At 41.8% G+C, this 20,271-nt stretch overlaps 2 protein-coding genes and 1 pseudogene across 2 annotated transcripts in view; 1 reads left to right on the top strand and 2 right to left on the bottom strand.

The window, feature by feature from the left end:
* LOC102263846 overlaps positions 1-1,695 on the bottom strand; it is a 19,927-nt pseudogene extending 18,232 nt beyond the window's left edge.
* MSN (moesin) overlaps positions 1-20,271 on the top strand; it is an 84,454-nt gene that overhangs the window by 48,408 nt on the left and 15,775 nt on the right. The window contains exon 2 of the mRNA XM_005876172.1: positions 6,096-6,179. Within this exon, the coding sequence (XP_005876234.1) occupies positions 6,096-6,179 (84 nt within the window). The remainder of the gene's footprint in view (positions 1-6,095; positions 6,180-20,271) is intronic.
* Positions 14,449-17,445, bottom strand: LOC102260438 (succinyl-CoA ligase [ADP-forming] subunit beta, mitochondrial-like). Its single transcript, XM_014547670.1, is given in 3 exon segments — positions 14,449-15,851; positions 15,854-16,367; positions 17,235-17,445. Coding segments are annotated over 3 exon segments (1,374 nt in total). The 5' UTR covers positions 17,409-17,445; the 3' UTR covers positions 14,449-15,165.

The following is a 20,271-nucleotide window of genomic DNA, read 5'->3' as shown; positions in this document are numbered from 1 at the left end:
CACAGCTTGGGTGGGGCGGGGTCTCAGGGAATCAACAGGGTGGAACAAACAGCTATGGCTGATGCTCAGTCCTGCTCTAAGAGGCCCCGCGTCTCAGTGTCCCGAGGTAATCGCTGCAAGCACCTCTGAGAGAAAGCCGCCCTCAAGTTCTGACCGATGCCAGACAGTCCAGTTTCTCCCTGTAGAGTTTGGGTCCCCAGAGACTCGCCCAGAACTGGAGTTCAGATCAGTTGGGAGTTTGTGTCTCCCTCCCGATTGAAAAAGACAACCGTGTCCTCAGTTGCCAGCCCTTTCCTCGCGCGCCTCTGTACCTCTGCACTTCACTTCTGCACCTCCTCTGAGTCTCAGTGTGCTTTTCTCTTTCCTTCTAGTTGTAGAATTTCCACTCAGCCAGCCTTCCTGTGGTTCTGGATGATGTCGGTTTTGTATTTTATTTATTTATTTTTTTTTGAAGTGGTTGTGGGAGGCAGCAATTTCACGTGTTTACCTATGTCATCTTGGTTTCTCCTCCATGTTTAATTTTTTGAGCAAACTCCATACTGTTTTCCATATTGGCTGTGCCAATCTGCATTCCCACCAGCAGCATACTAGGGTTCCCTTTTCTCCACATCCTCGCCAGCACTTGTAATTTGTTGATGGTAGCCATTCTGACAGGTGTGAGGTGATACCTCATTGTCATTTTAATTTGCATCTCTCTGATGGTTAGTGACTTTGAGCATTTTTTCATATGTCACTTGGCCATCTGTATGTTTACTTTGGAGAAGTGTCTATTTAGGTCCTCTGCCCATTTTTTAATTGGATTTTTTGTCTTACTTTGTTAAATTGTATGAGTTCCTTACATATTTTGGATATTAACCCCTTATCAGATGTATCATTGGCAAATATGTTCTCCCATGCAGTGGGCTTTCTTGTTGTTTTGTTGATGGTTTATTTTGCTTTGTAGAAGCTTTTTATTTTGATGTAGTCCCATTTGTTTATTTTCTCCTTAGTTTCCCTTGCCCTAGGAGAAGTATCAGCAACCATTGCTATGAGAGATGTCTGAGATGGTTTCTTCTAGGATTTTTATGGCTTCACAACTTACATTTAAGTCTTTTATCCATCTTGAGTTTATTCTTGAGTATGGTGTCATTGGTGATCTAGTTTCATTTTTTTTTTCATGTACCTGTCCAAATTTCCCAACACCATGTATTAAAGAGACTTTATTCCCTATGTTGTACTTTACATCCCCGTGGCTATTTTGTAACTGCCAATTTGTACTTCTTAATCTCTTTTCTTTAACAAATATTTTTGTTCAATATTTGGGCCTATGGGCTAAGCCTTGAAGATGCTAAATTGACATAACCCCTGACTGACATGATATGCAAGAGACACTGGCTTATTTACTTTGAACAAACCTTCCCAATAGTGTTTATTAAAGAGAACTCATAGGCTGTGGAATGTGGCCCTGGAGTCCCATCCCTTTCCTCAGTTTCTTCCCTTGGTGCTTTCTTCCAAAAAATCCTGTTCAGATTTGGCACCACTCTGCTCAGGACCTCCATGCTGCCTGGCCATTGCTAACATGATTAAGGCCAAGCTTTCTAGTATAGACTTTAAAGCCCTCCACCTACTTACCTTCCCAGTTTCTTGCCTACTCTTCACTCTGTCAGCCTCATTCACCCTGGAGTAGGCCTGCATGTCTGCTTCTATGCAGGCCATTGCATCTCTGCCTCCTCTGGGGCATCACACATCTCTACCTAGGACATTTGGGTACTCTTACCCCCATTCTCACAGTCTCCCTTTTTCAGAATCCATCTTATCCTTAGAGATCAGTGCAAATACCACTGAACTGTGGTATTTTCTTTCCACAAAAGGTTTTTTCTGTTCTACTACAGCACTTCTCAGGATGTTTTTCTTTTATTTAACAGTTTTCTATTATTCAGTAAGTGTGTTGGGGTCAGGAATTGGTCCTACATCTCTACTCTAACTCATAGTTCCTTAAACATAGTGTTCCATTAATACTGGGTAAACGAAAATTTATAGGAAGCTCTTTAACCTGGGATCCTTGGGTCTCCCCATGGGATCCATGGATATGATATGAAGTATGAAGGATATTAACCTCTTATCAGATGTATCTGATTTGGAAGGAGAAAAATTACATATTGGTTTTCACTAACTTCTCACTGATGAAATGTAGCCCTTCTTTCAATTATGAATGTAGGACAAAAAAAGTAGTAATGGCAATATCTGTGACTTTGTTACCAATGGAAATCAAAGGTACTTTTATATCACAATTTAGTTATTGTAGCTTTCTCAAAATATTATGTATGCTCAACACAAAGTTGAAATTATAGCAGTAATAACTAATAAGGTCAAGTCCTAGGTAATTACTTAAAATTATAATAAAGCACATAGTAAGTTTTGATAACTATTTCAATATAATTGGCTTCTTTTTATATACTTTTTCATGTATTTACAAATATTCTGAGAAGGGTTCCATAGAATTCACCATACTGCCAAGAATGGCCCATGTCACAAAAAAGGTCAAGATGTAAAATGTTCCCACTTCTGAATCTGTATGCTATGCTATATGTGTCTCTTATATCCCCTTTCTTAGTATTGTTCACTTAGCCAACATCTTGTGTGTTAACATAGCCTTGGGTATTGGAGTGGTAACTCTAAGTAAAACAGAAACCTTGAGGTGAGAATGAAGTCTAGTGTACTAAAAGACTCACTGTCCCATTTCTGCTTTTTCCTATTCCCTCAATCATTGGTGTTTTGAGGTCTCTCTTGACCCAGCTCAATGGTGATTTGAGGCTAGATGTTGAGGCCAAATTTCAGCACATTGGGCCTCGTTCCCCCTACCTTATGAGGCCCTATTCTAAGGAGGTCACTGGATTGGCAAGAAGCCTAGGGTAACACTGAGTCTAGGTGGCTAACCTTGCCCATTGCCTCCCACTAGGGTACTTGCCTTAACTTGTTCCTGCCTTCAGGGCCTTTCCTGTCCCATTGTCATTCCTGAAATAGATTTCCTCCCTGGCTCCCTCGTGAGATTTATTTACAAAGTTGTTCCCCAGGCCTGGTCCTCATTGAATTGTTTAGCTAGCAAAATGGCTGTCTGGCCTCCACTTCCCCCACTAACTGACCCCTGGGCTCAGGAAAGACCTAGAGGTGTCAAAGACTGATAAGGCTTAATGTGTTACCCATTCCATGGGGATTTGCATATTTGACAATTCTACTTTTAGTCTCTCCCCCCCACCAATAGTATAAATAGTAAGTCAGCATCCTAGAAAATGTAGAACACTCTCATAAGATCACCACCCTAAAACTAAGCCTAACTAACACTTGGACATGATTCCAATCATCTCTCTATGCATAGTTTTTACAAAATTGAGTTCATGCAATCTTGGTACTTACTCTTCCTCACTTCATATTACTGAGGTATTTTCTCTGGGTATAAAATACTCTTCATAAACATTTTATAAGATCATACTAGAGGCCCTATGCACGAAGATTTGTGCAAGAATAGGCCTTCCTTCCCCTGGCTGTTGGCACTGCCTTAGAGCCGCCTTTCTGCCTTCACTCCGGCCTGGAGCCGCCTTTCTGCCTTTGCTCTGGCCTGGAGCTGCCTTCCGCCTTCGCACACTGCCCAGAGGCCCGGAGCGTCCTGGCCACCATCTTTGTCGCATCAATTTGCATATTCCTTCCTTATTGGCTGTGGGTGCCACCATCTTTGTTGTGAAGTGATGGTCAATTTGTACATTCCGTCTTTATTAGATAGGATAACAAGCTATCTTGTGGTTGTGCCATATAGAGTACTTAAGTAAAATGTCAAACAATTTTAAAAAGATCTTGATTTCTTTTAGTGAGAGACATTTTACATTTTTATGTAAGAGGTATGTAGCATATTGGCTTAAATTTGAGGTTTGGACCTCGATCTAAATTCAAACCATGTCTTCCTCACTAGTAATGTGACTTTAGACAAATATCTACTTCTTCATCCTCAATGTGGAGATGATACTCTCTACTACACAGGGTGATTGTTTTTTTGTTTGTTTTTTAAATATATTTTATTTATTTTTTTACAGAGAGGAAGGGAGAGGGATAGAGTTAGAAACATCGATGAAAGAGAAACATCGATCAGCTGCCTCCTGCACACCTCCTACTGGGGATGTGCCTGCAACCAAGGTACATGCACTTGACTGGAATTGAACCCGGGACCCTTCAGTCCATAGGCCGACGCTCTATCCACTGAGCCAAACCAGTCAGGGCAGGGTGATTGTTGATATTAAATTGGGTGGTGTATATGAAGTGCATAGTGACTAGTAAGTCTTCATACATGAAAGCTGCTACTTATTGTTGCTATTACTATTATTACCACCTGAAAACTACCCAAGTTTTCAGCCAAAGGAACAAATCTGTACTGATGAAATTTCAGCTATCATTGACTTGGGCTAAGGGATCTATTCATAAAGGTGGAGGGTACTTTTGCTAACGCCTATTGAAACGTGGAGGTTGGGGAGTGGATCTCCCCCTTGTAGGTTCTAGCCTCATGAAGTTTGAAGAATAAAATTTGCGAATTAAAAGGACTTGTTAGTAAAAGGGTGGAAATTTATTGGAAGCAAATACAGACTCCCACGCAGGGAAGGGTTCCCAAGGGGGTAACCAACTAAGCCCCTTTTTCTAAGGTTTATAATTGCTGTAGTTCTTTGTCTCTTCATGTTCCCTTCTAATTGGACCCTTTCCCCATTTTATGACTTTGCGCTTTTCTAATTGGTCACTCTTTTGCAGAATATCAGCTTCAAAGTCCAAAACCCATGTAGTACCCTCCTCTTTCTCTCCCCCTTATTTTGCAACATTCCTCTATCTCCTGTGAACATGTTTCCCTTTTTCCAGTATTTGTCAACATTTCTCTATTCTCTGTGAAAGTATGTCTTCCTCTCCCTTTATCCTGTGGCACTTTTCTATTCTCTGTGAACGTATGCCTTTTAGTGGCTCCAAGCCCTCACCTATGCATTCTTCCCCCATGGACCCTCTTTATTCCTAAGATTCTCTAAACCTGCTTCTTTTGTCCATAGAATTCTTTTCACTATGAAATCCTGCGAATGGCTGCCTGTTTTTGTTTTTGTTTTTAAAATCTGGGCCTCTCTCTGTTCCTTTTCTGTCTGCTGACTTGGCTTTGGGAGCACCTCTTTAATACACCTACCTCTGCTGAGGCTTCTTTCCTGTCTTGCACCTAAGGAGACCAGTGAGACATAAATACAAGAAGTATTAGCAATGCAAGTTAGTATCAGTACCAAAATGGTTCTTGGATATCACCTAGTGTTTGTGACTGATCTTTATCTCCATTCCTGCCCTAGAACAGATGAGGGGAACTAAAGTCCAGGAAGGGCATAAGATATATGCAAGGTTATAGATTAAGTCAGTTGTAGTGCTAGGCTTGGAATGCAGTGTTCTTTATCCTGTCCTTTATTTCGTGTTGCAAAGACCAATGCTTCAGAAAATCCAGGCTGTAAATCAGAGATGTAAAGAGGATGCTGCAGACTAGAGTAGGGGCTGGCTAGAGTAGGTGGGGAAGGCTTCCTGGAAGAAATACAGTCAGCACTTGCTTCCTCTTGATAGTAAGCTGTAAATTTGTTTGCCCCTTGGTAAGCATTGCTTTGTTGCTATGTTGTTTTGTCTTTAGTAGTAAGCTGGTTGGAAGCAGGGGCTGTGTTATTGTTTGTTTCCTCCAATATTCTCCCTTCCTTGCCACCAATATCTAAATTGCTCAGGTTCTGCCCAGCTGGTATAGCCCAGTGGTTGAGTGTTGACCCAGGAACCAAGAGGTCATTGGTTCAATTCCTGGTCAGGGCATATGCTAGGGTTGCGAGATCAATCCCCAGTAGGGGACATGAAGGAGGCAGCCGATCAATGATGTTCCTCTCTCATCGATGTTTCTATCTTTCTCTTCTTTTCTCTCTCTTTCTAAAAATCAATAAAAACATATTTCAAGTAAAATAAATTGCTCAGGTTCTTAGCACCTAGTTCCCTCTTCTGTGGTTGAGCAGATACACTTGTCCCAGGCTCTGCTGAGCACAGACCCAGACAACTAACTTGTCTCCTTTGATCCATCCTAGATCAATGTACGTGTGACCACCATGGATGCAGAACTGGAGTTTGCCATCCAGCCCAATACCACCGGCAAGCAGTTGTTTGACCAGGTAAGGGATGAACCTGTTGCCCTTAAGCCTCTTTCACTTCTCTTAATTGCTCCCACCACAATGCCTGCTTCTTGAGAATTTCTTTTCCTACTCACTCCTCTAAGATAGGTCAAGACAAAGGCTAACCCTGGCCTTAATAATAAGAAGACAAAGTTTAACTTTGCCAACCTGCACCTTGGATGGCTCCGATTAATTCTATCCTTGATCATGAACATGGCAGAATGGAGAAGCAAGTGGGGTATTATTCTGTGCTATATGCTCTAAAAATGAGGGAAGATGGTTTGGGGGCAGGTACTGGGTGAAAAAGGTGAAGGGATAAAGTAGAAATTGAGCCCTAGCCGGTCTGACTCAGTCGATAGAGCGTTGGCCTGTGGACTGAAGGGTCCCGGGTTCAATTCTGGCCAAGGGCACATACCTGGGTTGTGGGCTCGATCCCCAGTGGGGGGCGTGCAAGAGGCAGCCGATCGGTGATTCTCTCTCATCATTGATGTTTCTATCTCTCTCTCCCTCTTCCTTCCTCTCTGAAATCAATAAAGAAATATATTTAAAAAAAATTGGTAGTTACAAAATAGTCACAGGGATGTAAAGTACAGCATGGGAAATATAGTCAATATTATTGTAGTAACTATATGTGGTGCCAGGTAGGTAGGTGGGAACTTGAAATATCAAGGGAACATTTTGTAAAGTATATAATTATCTAACCACTATGTCATACAACTGAAACTAATACAAAATAATATTGAATGTAAACTACAATTGAAAAATGAAATTAAGAAAATAAATATGTTAGCACACTCTGAAGAAGGTAAGTGATCTGTTCTCCATTTTAATGATGAGGCTAAGAAATTAAATAACTTAATTGCATCCAGCTGGCATCTGGCTGGGATTAAACCCCACAGTCTTGTTACTGCACCACATGGCTTCTGTCACATATTCATTGTTGTTTCCTTGTACACAGAAACTAACTTATTATCGCTGAGGTTGTATGCTCTATGTACATTTCTCTCAAAGGAATATTGGGATTTATAACACTCTTGAAGATGATGAATGCAATAGGAGGGTGTTTCATCTCCTGTAGTTATGCCATGGAGATGATATTGATGTGGTTATTCCTGTTTCCAATTCAAGTGGTATCCCTTTGCTGAAAATCATCATTATCAGAAGGGATGTACTATATAATAGCCAGGTGGGGGCCACAGAATCTTTCAACATTCAAAGACTCTCCAAGGACCAAGGGAATGTCTCATCTGTGACCAGACTTTCAGGAGTGAAAATGTGGTTCCCATTTCCAGTGGCTGGGATTCTTCTAGATAAGCTATTATTCCTTTTCTTCACCAGCCTCTGGTGAGGTGGTGGTCTGACATTGTCCAGGATGTTAGGATTATATATTACCTTGATGCATTTTCCAAGCACTCTTGCTTCCCTTTTTCCTTTGCCCTCAGAGTCCCTCTATAGTCTGAGAACTTCCCTAGAGTTGGGAAGGGAAGGAAGAAAGACAAAATATGTTATATTTAAATGAGATGAGTCTATTCCTATGATATCTCTGAGTGGTGAGGGGAAAGACAAGGAGAGGATAGTGATGGTAAGGGGCTGTTTTCTATCAAGCTCTCCTTGTAAAAGGAAGGAAGGGATTGCTGGAAATCTGAGGAAAGCTTGGTTGGGCATGCCCCTTCAAGTCCCTGATGTCACATGGTAGACTGAAAAAAATTATTGTTTATGATGAATACAGATGAGAGATAATGTTTGTTCAGGGTTTACTTTATGCCAGGTACTGTGATAGACATTTTGTATACTATATGATTTGACTATCACAAAGCCCTTGAGTATAGAAATTAGTACTGGCCCCATTTTACAGATGAGGAAACAGAATCTTCATTTTCCTAGCTAGGCCTTGTGGAAATTATTGAACCTCTCCTGGTTGGTATTTTCATCCCCCCCCCCCCCCAAAAAAATGTTGGTCTAATACCTAACTAAAAGGCTTTTTTGAGGTTATGAAAAGAGTATATTATTTATATCTCACTTGTTAGCCAAAAATTTGTTATAGTAGTTTATAATGATACATAAAATTCAAAAGGATAAATTAGAAATAGCTGAGAAAAACAATAAGGAAATACAAATAGGGAAGAGAGAGTGAGAGAGGAAGGGAGAGACACATTGATTTGTTGTTCTATTTATTTATGTATTCATTGGTTGATTCTTGTATGTGCCCTGACTGGGGATCGAACCTGCAGCCTTGGTGTATCGGGATGGTGCTCTAACCAGCTGAACTAACCCAGCAAGCGTTAGCAGAGATGTAATAAATGATAACTCCCAAATGCCATGGAACTTCTTATCTTGTTAATCACATAGAGTTGGGGCTTGAAGATCCTCAGAGTATATAACTTTGAATTTAGCTGTAATTTGCTTCTTCTTTGGAGTTTTGTTTTGTTTTGAATAGTGAAGGGTCATCATTAATATTTAATTTGTAAAATTACAAACTAGTCAGAGGAACATTTAAACACACATTTACTACAATTAAAGTAATATGCTGACATTCACATAGCTTACAAGTGATTACAAGTGCTAGTCTGGAATGACTGAATGCATTTTGATTATATCAAAGCTTTTCATTCTCCCCTTATATGAAGGTTTTATATTGGAGAACTTTTAAAGAAACAATCTGGTGAAATTGAAAGGGCACTGGATAGAAAGTTAGAAATATTGGGCCCTAGGGCTGGCTCTACTGCTAGTTCTCCTGATACCTTACACAAACCTCTTCCTTCTTTGGGCCTCAGTTTACCCATCTGTACAATGTCTAACTGATCTCTCAAGTCTGGTTATCCTTCAAAAATTTATCTCCAGCATTTGTTTCTGCATTCCATATCTTTCCCATTTCTAACCCACTGTTTGGAGTTCATATGGCCCCTTTCTATAAAAAGGAGGGGAATGCCTCACTTAAGTATGCTTAGCAGTTGGCATATGTGGGGGGCAGGGAGGGGAAGTTACCTGGAATGTGGAATATTTCTTCCTGGACAGGCTTCTTAATGTCTCTGGAACAAAAGGGAGAAAGTGTCCATATACTAGAAGGCTGTTTGGACCTTTGCTTCAGAAAGCAATATCATTCTGAGCAACTGCTATAGAGGGAAGAGTATCAGTCAGTGTGGATTTATGGTGCAGCTGGGAACCAGAGGCTTCTTCAGACTTTACCCAGACTTCTTCCCAGAGCCCTGGTTTTATACCCTACCCTTCTCAAGCCATTGCCTGCCCTCAACACTGGAGGCTTTGTTCATTTGCATTGGAGGGAGGATAGTTGTGGAGGGTGAGAAAGGCATAATTTAGAGCCTAGGGCAGGAAAATCCCTAAGCAAAAAAGTTTATTAATTTCAGAAAACTACAAGACCAGCAATTCTTTGTTTACAAGAAGTGTTGGTTTGGTTTGTGTACTGTGGGTGTGGTTCTGAGGGAAGCCCAGCTGGTAAGGAGCCCTGGCCAGATTGATATGCTAGTTCTGAAAGATACTACTTCCCAAAGAAAGCCTTTGAGAGACTTGAATCTTTCATACTGGTTGAGGAAAGGAAAGGCAGAAAACCAAGAAGTTTATGACTTCCCATCTGGAAGATCAGTGATGTTTTGAGAAATATCATTTACTGAGCACCTACTATGGAGTAGCCCTGGCTAAGTGCTTTAATTCTCACAATGATCTTTCCTAAGATAAGTGAAGAACACGCTCTATGTTATTTAGTCTATAAGTTGTTATATGGAGTTCCAAAAATAAAGATTTGACTGCAATATTTAAACTTTTCCTCACTACACTACTCTGCTTAGGGTAAATGAGGCTGTGTGGCTTGGAGAACAATCAAGAGAAGATGTATTCTTTTGTTGGGGTCTCTGAAGATCTCTCTTAGGAAGGAGAGGGGCAGTCGTTCTGTGAGATCAGAAGGAAATCCATAGGTGAAAACTACAAGGAAACCCTGGCTGATGTGGCTCAGTTGGTTGGAGTGTTGCCCCATAAACCAAAATGTGGTGGGTTTGATTCCCTTAGGGTACATACCCAGGTTGCAGTTTCGATTCCTGGTCAGGGCATGTGTGGGAAGCAACTGATTGGTGTTTCTCTCTTCTCTCTCTCTCTCTCTCTGTCTCTCTCTCTCTCTCTCCCTTCCTCTCTCTAAAATCTATTTAAAAAATCTTCCAGGAAAAAGATTTGAACTCAGAGAAGGAATTGAGCATCTGACACTTTTGGGGCCAAGGCAAGTCTAGGCAGGAATCCACAGAAGGATGTGTTCACAGGCTATTGGGGGTATACTCTCTTCCCACTAAATTGATGAGGCATACGGAAATTCATTGTCTGGCCTTTGAGACCTATCATTCAAGGAGGCCCTCCCTATGGAACTGGGCCTAGGAGGAAGGAGTTGGACCCTTGGGAGGGTTGACAAAAGCTCTAGGGCCATCCTGGAACCAAGCGATTATCTAGCTGATGATCAGAGAGGAAGCCAACTGGAGAGGAAGCACCTTGTTGGTACCAGCAATAAACAACAGGTAATTATGGGAAGCCATACCTTGAGGAGGCCCAAGGACTGCTGAGAAATGGAATTGAGGTTCATAGTTCCTCCACTTTACCTTTGTTTCTTCTTATGAGTGTGCTCACAGGTAAGAAGGGGAGAGAACATGTTTTACAACAGCATTCTGTCACTTAACTCCCTGTCTAAAGCCTAGAGTTCTTCAGATGGTTCTTGATTACCTAGATGACACTAGGGGGCAGTGCCACCACCATGAATTCCACTTTGAGAAACCTTTGCTTGGCTCCTTCCCAGCCAGGGGCTCTAGCTCTACCACTAGTCTAACTTTTTTTTTTTTAAGAATGCAATTGTCTTTAAATATATATATAATTTGTTTCAGAGAGGAAGGGAAAGGGAGAGAGAGATAGAAACATCAATGATGAGAGAGAATCATTGATCTCGCTTTCTGCATGTCCCCCTACCAGGGATCAAGTCCGCAACCTGGGCATGTGCCCTCATCGGGAATCAAACCATGACCTTCTGGTTCATAGATCGATGCTCAACCATGGAGCCACACCAGCTGGGCCTCTAGTCTAACTTTACCTACCCCCTTCCCTCAAGATTGTAAGCTCTTGAAAAGAGGTGAGACCTCAGAGCATCCATTCATTCATCTATTCATTGGCTGACTCAATAATGACTGAAAGTCTACTGTGTATCAGGAAAGATCTCTACACCCATCAAACACTATCTCTGCCCTTAAGGGAAATAAATGCAACTCTGCCCCACTTAGAATGAAGGAAACACTTTTGAAGCTCAGGTTGTATACAGAGATGGTGTATAGAGCATGGGATTCGCTGTTGGCCTTGGGTTCAAATTCTGTTCTTATTTCAGTGATTTTCAACCTTTTTCATCTCAGGCACACATTAACTCATTACTAAAATTCTGCAGCACAGCAAAAAAAAAAAAATTTAAAAAAACCCACACACACATATATTTTTTGCCAATCTGACAAAAAAAATAGGTGTAGTTTCTTGTTGTTTTGTTTTTAAATATATTTTTATTGATTTCAGGGAAGAAGAGAGAGGGAGAGGGAAATAGAAACACCAATTATGAGAGAGAATCATTGACTGGCTGCCTCCTGCACGCCCCTTACTGGGGATTGAGCCTGAAACCCAGGCATGTGCCCTTGACCAGAATCGAACCTGGATCTTTCAGTCCACAGGCCGATGCTCTATCCACTGAGCCAAACCAGCTAGGGCAAAAATAGGTATAGCTTTGATTCATTCACACGGGATGGCTATTGTTGTGTTGGCTGTTGTAATTTTTTAAAATTTGACAATCTAAGGGAAAAGCGGTCAGTGCCCCTGACCAGTCAGGTTTGCATGTTTTAAAAATTCTTGCAGCACACTGGTTGAAAATTGCTGCTCTATTTAACTGTGTGAACATGGATGGCTCATTTAACCTCTTAAGACTTTACTTTCCTCAGTAAAATGGTAATCACACTAATCTCAGATATTTTTGTGGTTTATTTAATCCCCAAATAAGCAAAGTACCTGGTGCATAGCAGGCATTCTAATGTTGGTTATTCTTATTAAAGGCTAAATAAGTAGGTGAAAATTGCCCTGGAAGTTCAGATAAGAGAGCCATGAAACCAGGTAGCTTTTCTGACTCAGTAAAGTCATTAAGATTTGTGGACTCTGCATTGAAGGCAGCAGCCCTTTTTTTTCTTGCATTTTATTTTATAAAATTACGGATATCTATTATTACAATTGTAATGTCTCCATCTTTTAGATAAGTAACTGAGGCTTAGAGAGGGGAAAAAAAAGGCCTGTTTAAGGTCAGATAGCTAGGAAGTAGTAGAATGCCTTGAATCAAGCCACATACCATTTTCAGTTTCCCAGTGCCTTTTGTCAGCTGTGTCCTCTGTGGCCTCCTTTTTCTTTGCGTGTTCCCATTGTGAGGGGAGGAAAGTTTGGTCCCTAAACTTAGAACTCTAGCCGAGTATGTTTTGTGGTATAGAGCAGGCGGCCATTTGAGCACAGGCAGTGTGGAGTAGCATAAGTTAATGGCAGTAACCCCTCCTGAAACTTTACAGTTGTGCATTGATTTGCTTTTAGGTGGGTGGCTGATGTAGCTGCTGCCAAGCCTGTAATGGGATCTCAATGGGCTTCAGGTGTTTGGGCATTGACGCAGTTTTACAAGTAATTCCTCACACACCTTTCCTCTTGAAGCTTCAGCCTTGCTTTCTGACCCTGCTCTGGGCTTCTGAAGTGGCTGATTCTGTCACTAATTTGTTTAATTAGATAGATGCATTGGGTATATAGGGAGGAGGTGCTCTAGGCTTCAGAACTGACCTGATCTCCCCTTTCCTCCACAGACCTCAGATATAGGCAGCCTTCACATAAGAAAGAGAGGCAAAAGGGGGTTCTTTCTTACATCCAAATACTTCAGGTAATTAGGGAAGATTTTCTCAGAGGTAAATCTCTTCCCCTCACTGGGTCCCAGTTTTCCAGTTTATGCTGCTTGAACCCTATAGTACAGTGGTCGGCAAACTGCGGCTCTCAAGCCACATGCGGCTCTTTGGCCCCTTGAGTGTGGCCACAAAGTTTCAATCGCACTGTACATGCGTGCCCGCTCGTGGTATTTTGTGGAAGAGCCACACTCAAGGGGCCACAGTTTGCCGACCACTGCTATAGTACTCCAGCGTCTCTTTGAGGGATTTGTATTGTAGGGCTGAATATAATCCACAACCCATGTCTTACAAACTGAAACCCTAGTCCCTATAGTATATGTGTCAGAATCTAGGAGGTACACATTGCTGTGGGATGAATGGGATTTAGTATCTGGGAGCAGCAATTTTACTTATAGATGCTACCTATTTCATTTTTAAAACATCATTATTTAAACAGTAGACTGTAAAATTTACAACAAATGATTAAGACTAAACCTGAGGCTTTAAAGAAATTCTGGCTTGCAACCATCTATTTATATCATCCCCTGCTTTGCTCCCTCCTTTTGGTCCCTGGGTATGTGCATCCTTTATTTATTTATTTATTTTTTTTGTGGTTCCATTTAGTCTTTAATATGGCAGGGAAGATAGGTAGGTAGGTAAATAAATGATCAACTTGGACAGATAGTGATATTCATGTAGATGGTTTGAGTATATATTTTATATGTTCTCTCAAATAATTTTCTCTCCCTCTCCCCCATTAAATAATTTTAGAGAATGAGAAAGGAGCTAAGGAAACAGAGGTACACTGAAATTTAGAAACTTGCTCAAACTCATATAGCTAGTAAGCAGTGGAGCCAAGATTCAAGCCAGATGGTCGACTTTCAAATTCTGTGCTCATAATCACTATGCTATGTATGATACCTCTCACAGTATGTATATCTGATCAAACTTTATGACCATCCAAATAAGTAGAAGTCCTCAAATTCATCACTACTGCACTCATAGTCTACTGCTTGGCTGATATTTCCTTCCATGGTATATACACTATTAATATCACATAGTATTAACACTATTAATAGTTATCACTGTTTTATGCAGTGAAAAAAGATTATACACACACACATAGAGACACAAAGGACAAAGTGTTATCTTTGGAGAAGGTACGAGATGGCACACATAAACAGAATTCAAGTGAAATATCCATAGGCAGCTTAATAATATGTAAGGTAATGTCCTGCCTCAGTACATGATCTACAAATCAGTTCCTAGAGGTGTTTGGTGCAGTAATAAACACAACACCTTCCTTCTACTGTGCTTACTTAAAAAAAGAAAACATTAATCCATTATTTATTAACATTATCCAGATTTTTATTAACTTAAATTGACATTGTTAATTTAGTATGACAAGTCCTTAGTATATATGCCTTTATTTGGTGAAACCCTATAGGTTCTTCTCAATACCACAGGATCATGAAGACTTGCAGTTATCGGTGTTTTGTAACAATTAAGATAATGTTCAAATAATTAAGTTACTTCACTGAAATATTTAAAAGAATATTCTGAGGAGTGTTTGAAAGCTTTGTTTATAAATAGTGATTGATATATTTAGTTAGGTATTTGGTGTTGAAAATAAACACTTCTTATATAAAACATTGTTTTAATACATTGCTCTACTAATAAGGCTAGTTATTAGATATAATATTTCTAACACTAAAGAATAAAGCTTTATCTTCAGATTTATTTTATTCATAGGACTCATATTAATGAAGAACGTTGTATCCAACAAAAATAAACTGGCATATTGCAAATGGCATCCTGTAGAAGTGAAAAAGGAGGCTGCAACAAAAGAAACTAGATAACTGCATTACACATTCTTTATACAAACAGCCCATTCTCAATAGAATTAAATGCAGATCAAATGCTTTTAAAAGTTTTTATGCCTATATGGCAATTATAATTTTCACCCATTAATGAGAAAAGGAACAATAATAATACAGAACACAGTATTTTTAATGATTATAGAACATTTAAAACCTTCAGCCATCCACTGGATTCTCAGATCAGATTGGCAACTGAAATTTCACATCCACCTGGGCTTGTTTGGCTAAGTTCACTATTTCAGAGAGCTTTACAACCATTTTAGCAGCTTCATCCAAGTCATCACAAGCAAGAATTTTAAGTCCACTGTCAGTTATCAGTGCCCTAGCATCATCCACTCATGTACCTTGTAACCGTACCACAATAGGTATTTTAATTTCCAAATCTTTTACTGCCATGACTATACCCTGTGCAATAACATCATACCTCATGATTTCTCCAAAAATGTTGACCAGAATAGCTGGTACCTTTTTGTCTGAAGTGATAAGTTTAAATGGTTTTGTTACTTGATGGACTGTGGCACCACCACCAACATCAAGAAAGTTGGCTGGAGTCCCTCCATGAAGTTTTATTATATCCATTGTGGCCATAGCCAAACCAGCACCATTTACTAGACAGCCTATATTCCCATCTAGGCCAATGTAGTTGATATCTGACTTAGCTGCATCTTTGTCCCTTTCATCTTCCTGAGTCCAGTCCTGGAGATCAAAGATTTTCTTCTGGCAATAAGCTGAATTAGAATCAAAATTGATCTTCGCATCCATACACAGCACAGCTCCATCTGAATCCTCTACCATAGGATTTATTTCTACCATGGTTGCATCATATTTCAGAAAAAGGTTGTAAAGCTGGACCATGTTTTCTGCACATTAGGTGCAAATCCCATCTTCTGTGCAAGCCGGTAAGCTGGTTCCTTTTTGATGCCTTCTACAATATCAATAGGTTCTTTAACTGTGGCTTCAGGAGTCTCTGCAGGAACATCTTCAATGTTGACACCACCTTGAGAACTTCCTATTAATACAGGACCTTGAAATGACCTTTCCATTGTTATTGCAAAGTAGTATTCTCTCCTGGGATATCTTTGCTCACAAACCAACACTTGATTGCAAATTCTGCCCTTTTCTCCTGTTTGCTTGGTAAATAACTTTCCCCCAATCATTTGTGAGGAAACAGCTTTTGCTTCTTCTGGAGAGAAAACTATCTTCACTCCTCCTTTGAGACCACTTTCAAATGTTCCTTTTCCTCTACCACCAGCTAAAACCTGTGCCTTTATCACAACATCTTTTGAAACTAATTTTTTGGCAATTGCATAAGCTTCATCTGGTGACTTAGCCACATGTCCTTTGGGAATAGCGACTCCAGCTTCTTGCAACAATTCCATGCTATACAATAAAGAGGTAATATGCAAATTGACCCTCACTCCCTCACACTGCCACAAGATGGCTGCGCCCACAGCGGAGGCAGGGTTTCCGTAACACAAGATGGCTGCACCCACAGCAGAGGTGAGGTTTCTGTAACAAGCCATAATGAGCGATCAACAGGGACCTGAGGCTGTGTGGCACCGGGCCAGGCTGGGGGACCTGAGACCACGCTCCCCACCTGGCAGGGCTTGATGGAGACCTGAGGCCGCACCCCCCGCCCTGGGCCGGGGGACCTGAGGCCAAGCCCCCCACCCAGTGGGGCTTGATGGGGGACCTGAGGCTGTGTCCCCCCCATCCGGTGGGGCTTGACAGGGGTGGGGCCAGAGGGTTTGGATCTCGCCCAATGGGGGTGGGGCTAGCCGGTTCTGGGTCTCACGCAATTTTTTTAAAAATATATTTTATTGATTTTTTACAGAGAGGAAGGGAGAAGGATAGAGAGTTAGAAACATTGATGAGAGAGAAACATCGATCAGCTGCCTCTTGCACACTCCCCACTGGATATGTGCCCGCAACCAAGGTACATGCCCTTGACTGGAATCGAACCTGGGACCCTTGAGTCCGCAGGCTGACGCTCTATCCACTGAGCCAAACCGGTCAGGGCAAGTCTCACACAATTTTGAGTTGCACGTGGGTGTGCAGGGACTTGACTCTGGGTCCCGTGGTGTGCCCCAGACTCTGACAGGAGGAAGATTTTCATATACATTTTACTAATTTTCTTTCATCTCTGACACTTCTATTATAGAGAAAGGGCAAATAGCAATATTAAAATATTTCCTCTAATTAATTCCCTTTTAATGTGCATGAATTTCATGCACCGGGCCACTAGTACTCATATATTCATGTAGTGAGAAATTCCTTTGTTGTTGCTGTACTTGGAGTCCATGGTTGTTAAACAATCTAGAACTTCCCAGAACCTGAGCGGCGGCCCGCAGTGCTGTCCAGGGCGGGTGGCTCCTAAGGGTGGTGGCAGCCATCAGCTGGTTGGAGAATATGGAGGCTGCCATTTCTGAGTCTGACCCTGACCCCTCGCGCCTGCACAGACACAGCTAGCATCCTTTATTTTATTTTTATTTATTTTTATTTTTTTCAATATATTTTATTGATTTTTTTCAGAGAGGAAGGGAGAGAGATAGTTAGAAACATCGATGAGAGAGAAACATCGATCAGCTGCCTCCTGCACACTCCCCACTGGGTATGTGCCCGCAATCCAGGTACATGCCCTTGACCGGAATCGAACCTGGGACCCCTCAGTCCGCAGGCCGACGCTCTATCCACTGAGCCAAACCGGCTTCGGCTAGCATCCTTTATTTTAATGCTGCTTAAAGCTTTATTGCATGGCATCTTTGAGAAATACTAGCTCAGGCCAGATGAGCTGGCAGTCTGGGGTCAAAGGGAGCCAAGAAAGATTTTTTTCCTCAGGGGTGGAGCCACTTCTCAGAGTAGAAGGGTAGGATCCTAGTTACAGATATTATTCCTGGAACCAGGATCTAGATATGCTCTCCCACTAGAAAATGAGGTTTCTCTTTCCTCTGGAGTGGGCATCTCACCTGAAAGCAAGCAAAGCTTGGCCTCATTTCCAAGTCTTGAGATTTCCTTATAGCCTGCGGTCCAAGGGTCATCTGTTTTATACTTTTGTTATTTTTTTAGCCTTAATTATGATTTAAGACCATATTTCCTGCCCCCCCCCTTACTACCTCACTTTGGAACTTCAGTAGGCTGAGAGACATTGCTCATCTCTTCAAGCACTGGAGCCTAAAGAAGTAGAAAATTTATATACATCTCATTTCTCTGTGTTCATAAGGGAAGACACTGCTTACATAGATTAAAACTTCTCTACTGATTCTGAAATCTATTTTGTTTTTGGACTATTCTAGGTGCGTCCTTTTTTTTATTTTCTTGTTTAAAGTATTACAAATAGTAGTACACATGTCTCCTTTTTTATAGCACTTTAGTTATTTGTCCAACTTTTCCTCAGAGATACTGCAGATCCTGGAACTATTTTGGCACTCATAATCTGCCTCTCATCACAGTTTTACCCATCTCACTAGTGAACCAGACAACATGGTGCAAAAAGAAGCTAAAGAGTTCACTCCTGGGACTAGTTGTGTAGTCTGTACCTGCCGAACTCCCTTTTAATTCTGGGGTCTCTGAGCCTCTACAATGGGGCTATTGACACAGGCAAAGTCCAGTTGCTGCTCTGGTCCATGTCTTCTCCCTGCTCCCCCCACTAGTATCCTGGCCCTATTTGTTGATCTTCAGCATTTTTGGTAGGTCTCTTTCTCTCCTGGGGGTGAATTGTTCCTTGGAACTTACTTCTCACTGATTGTATCTGGACACACTATTCTTCTGCAACCATGTGAAAAACAATTAGAATTGTTAATTGATCCCTATTATACCTAGGATGAGATAAGAGGTGCTTTAAACAATCTTTCCTGTCCACACACTATCCCTCTATCCTCTGCAAAAATAAAAAGCCAATGTCACATTTCAACATGAACATTTTGTATTCTCCATCTAAAACCTGATGGCAGTTCTTACTGCTTATTGACTTAGAATTGAATCCTTGCCATTGAATCCTGCAAGTCTTTTAATCTTGCCTTATACCCCCTACCCCCAATTTATCTTTTCTAAACATGTCCCTAGTTACACAAGTCAGCAAGAGGTAAATGGGATTGTATTTCTTAGTCATTTATGAAAACCTGATTAATCTATACTAATAAAGAGCTAATATGCTAATGAATGGTTGATACACCATAAGGGGTAAAGACCAGGTCATTAGCATATTAGCTGGGGCATTGCTCTGGAGACCAGACAGGGTGGAAGCGGGGAGGCGCCAGGAGGAGGCGGGACCATCCCGTGCCAGGGAGGGCAGGGGTGAGAGCCCAACCCCCCCCCCCACACACACACACACACAAGTCCTTTGCCACCCACTGCTCACACTCTGAGTGCCGCGTGGCCCACCTGCCAGGGGAAGGAGCACAGTGCAGCAGGCGGGAGGCTTCCATGCTCTTCTCCGGCGCCATGAAGGGGTGGAGCCGCCGCATTGCTCTGTAGACAGGCAAAAGCGGGGAGGCACCCAGAGAAGGCGGTACCAGCCCGAGGCCACTAGAGGGACTGAGGGCGGGGCTCCAAGCGGCCAGAGGGTTTGGAGGCTGGGCCAGGCGCGCTGGAGCTCTGCAGACAGGTTTGGGTGTCAAGGCAGGACTGCAGGTGGGTGGGCCAGGGCGCGCTGCTGGGCTCCTAGTAGAATGATAAAGCTCAAGAGAAGAAAGAGGCCATTTAAGCCACACAACTTGTTGTAGATGGGGAAGCAGGATTGATTGGGAAGCTGAGGCTAGAGAAGGAAAGAAGGAAATGCGCTGCCTTGAGATCACACAGCAAAGTGGAGACACAAGTGAGATTTTCAGGTTTTCTGACATCTGATATAAGATACGAAAGGTAAGATCATCAACTTTCACTGCCCCAGTGAACAGTGAAGGTTGATGACATGGGAATGTGGCTTTTCTCCAAAGTGGTTGTTGACTGAGCCTGGTGGGAAAGCCAGAAACCATATCTATACACAGAGGTGGTCAAATTTCATTATCTGGCTGGGATATATGGACTAAAAGAGAGATAAAGCAGTTAGTCACTTGAGAACCCTAGGGCTCCTAAGTTCCTATGAGCCTTTGGCATTAAGAGAAAGCATAGTAGAGCCAGGAGGTGTTGTTCAGTGGTTGAGTGTCGACCTATGAACCAGGAGGTCAAGGTTCCATTCCCTGTCCGAGCACATGCCCAGGTTTCGGGTTGGATCCCCAGTAGGGGGAGTGTAGGAGGCAGCTGATCAATGATTCTTTCTCATCATTGATGTTTCTATATCTCTCTCCCTCT

The sequence above is a fragment of the Myotis brandtii genome, unplaced genomic scaffold (genome assembly GCF_000412655.1).
Source record: "Myotis brandtii unplaced genomic scaffold, ASM41265v1 scaffold480, whole genome shotgun sequence".
NCBI classification, from domain to species: Eukaryota; Metazoa; Chordata; class Mammalia; order Chiroptera; family Vespertilionidae; genus Myotis; species Myotis brandtii.
The sequence above is the reverse complement of the archived record's forward strand: the minus strand, read 5'-3'. Positions and strand labels throughout refer to the sequence as shown.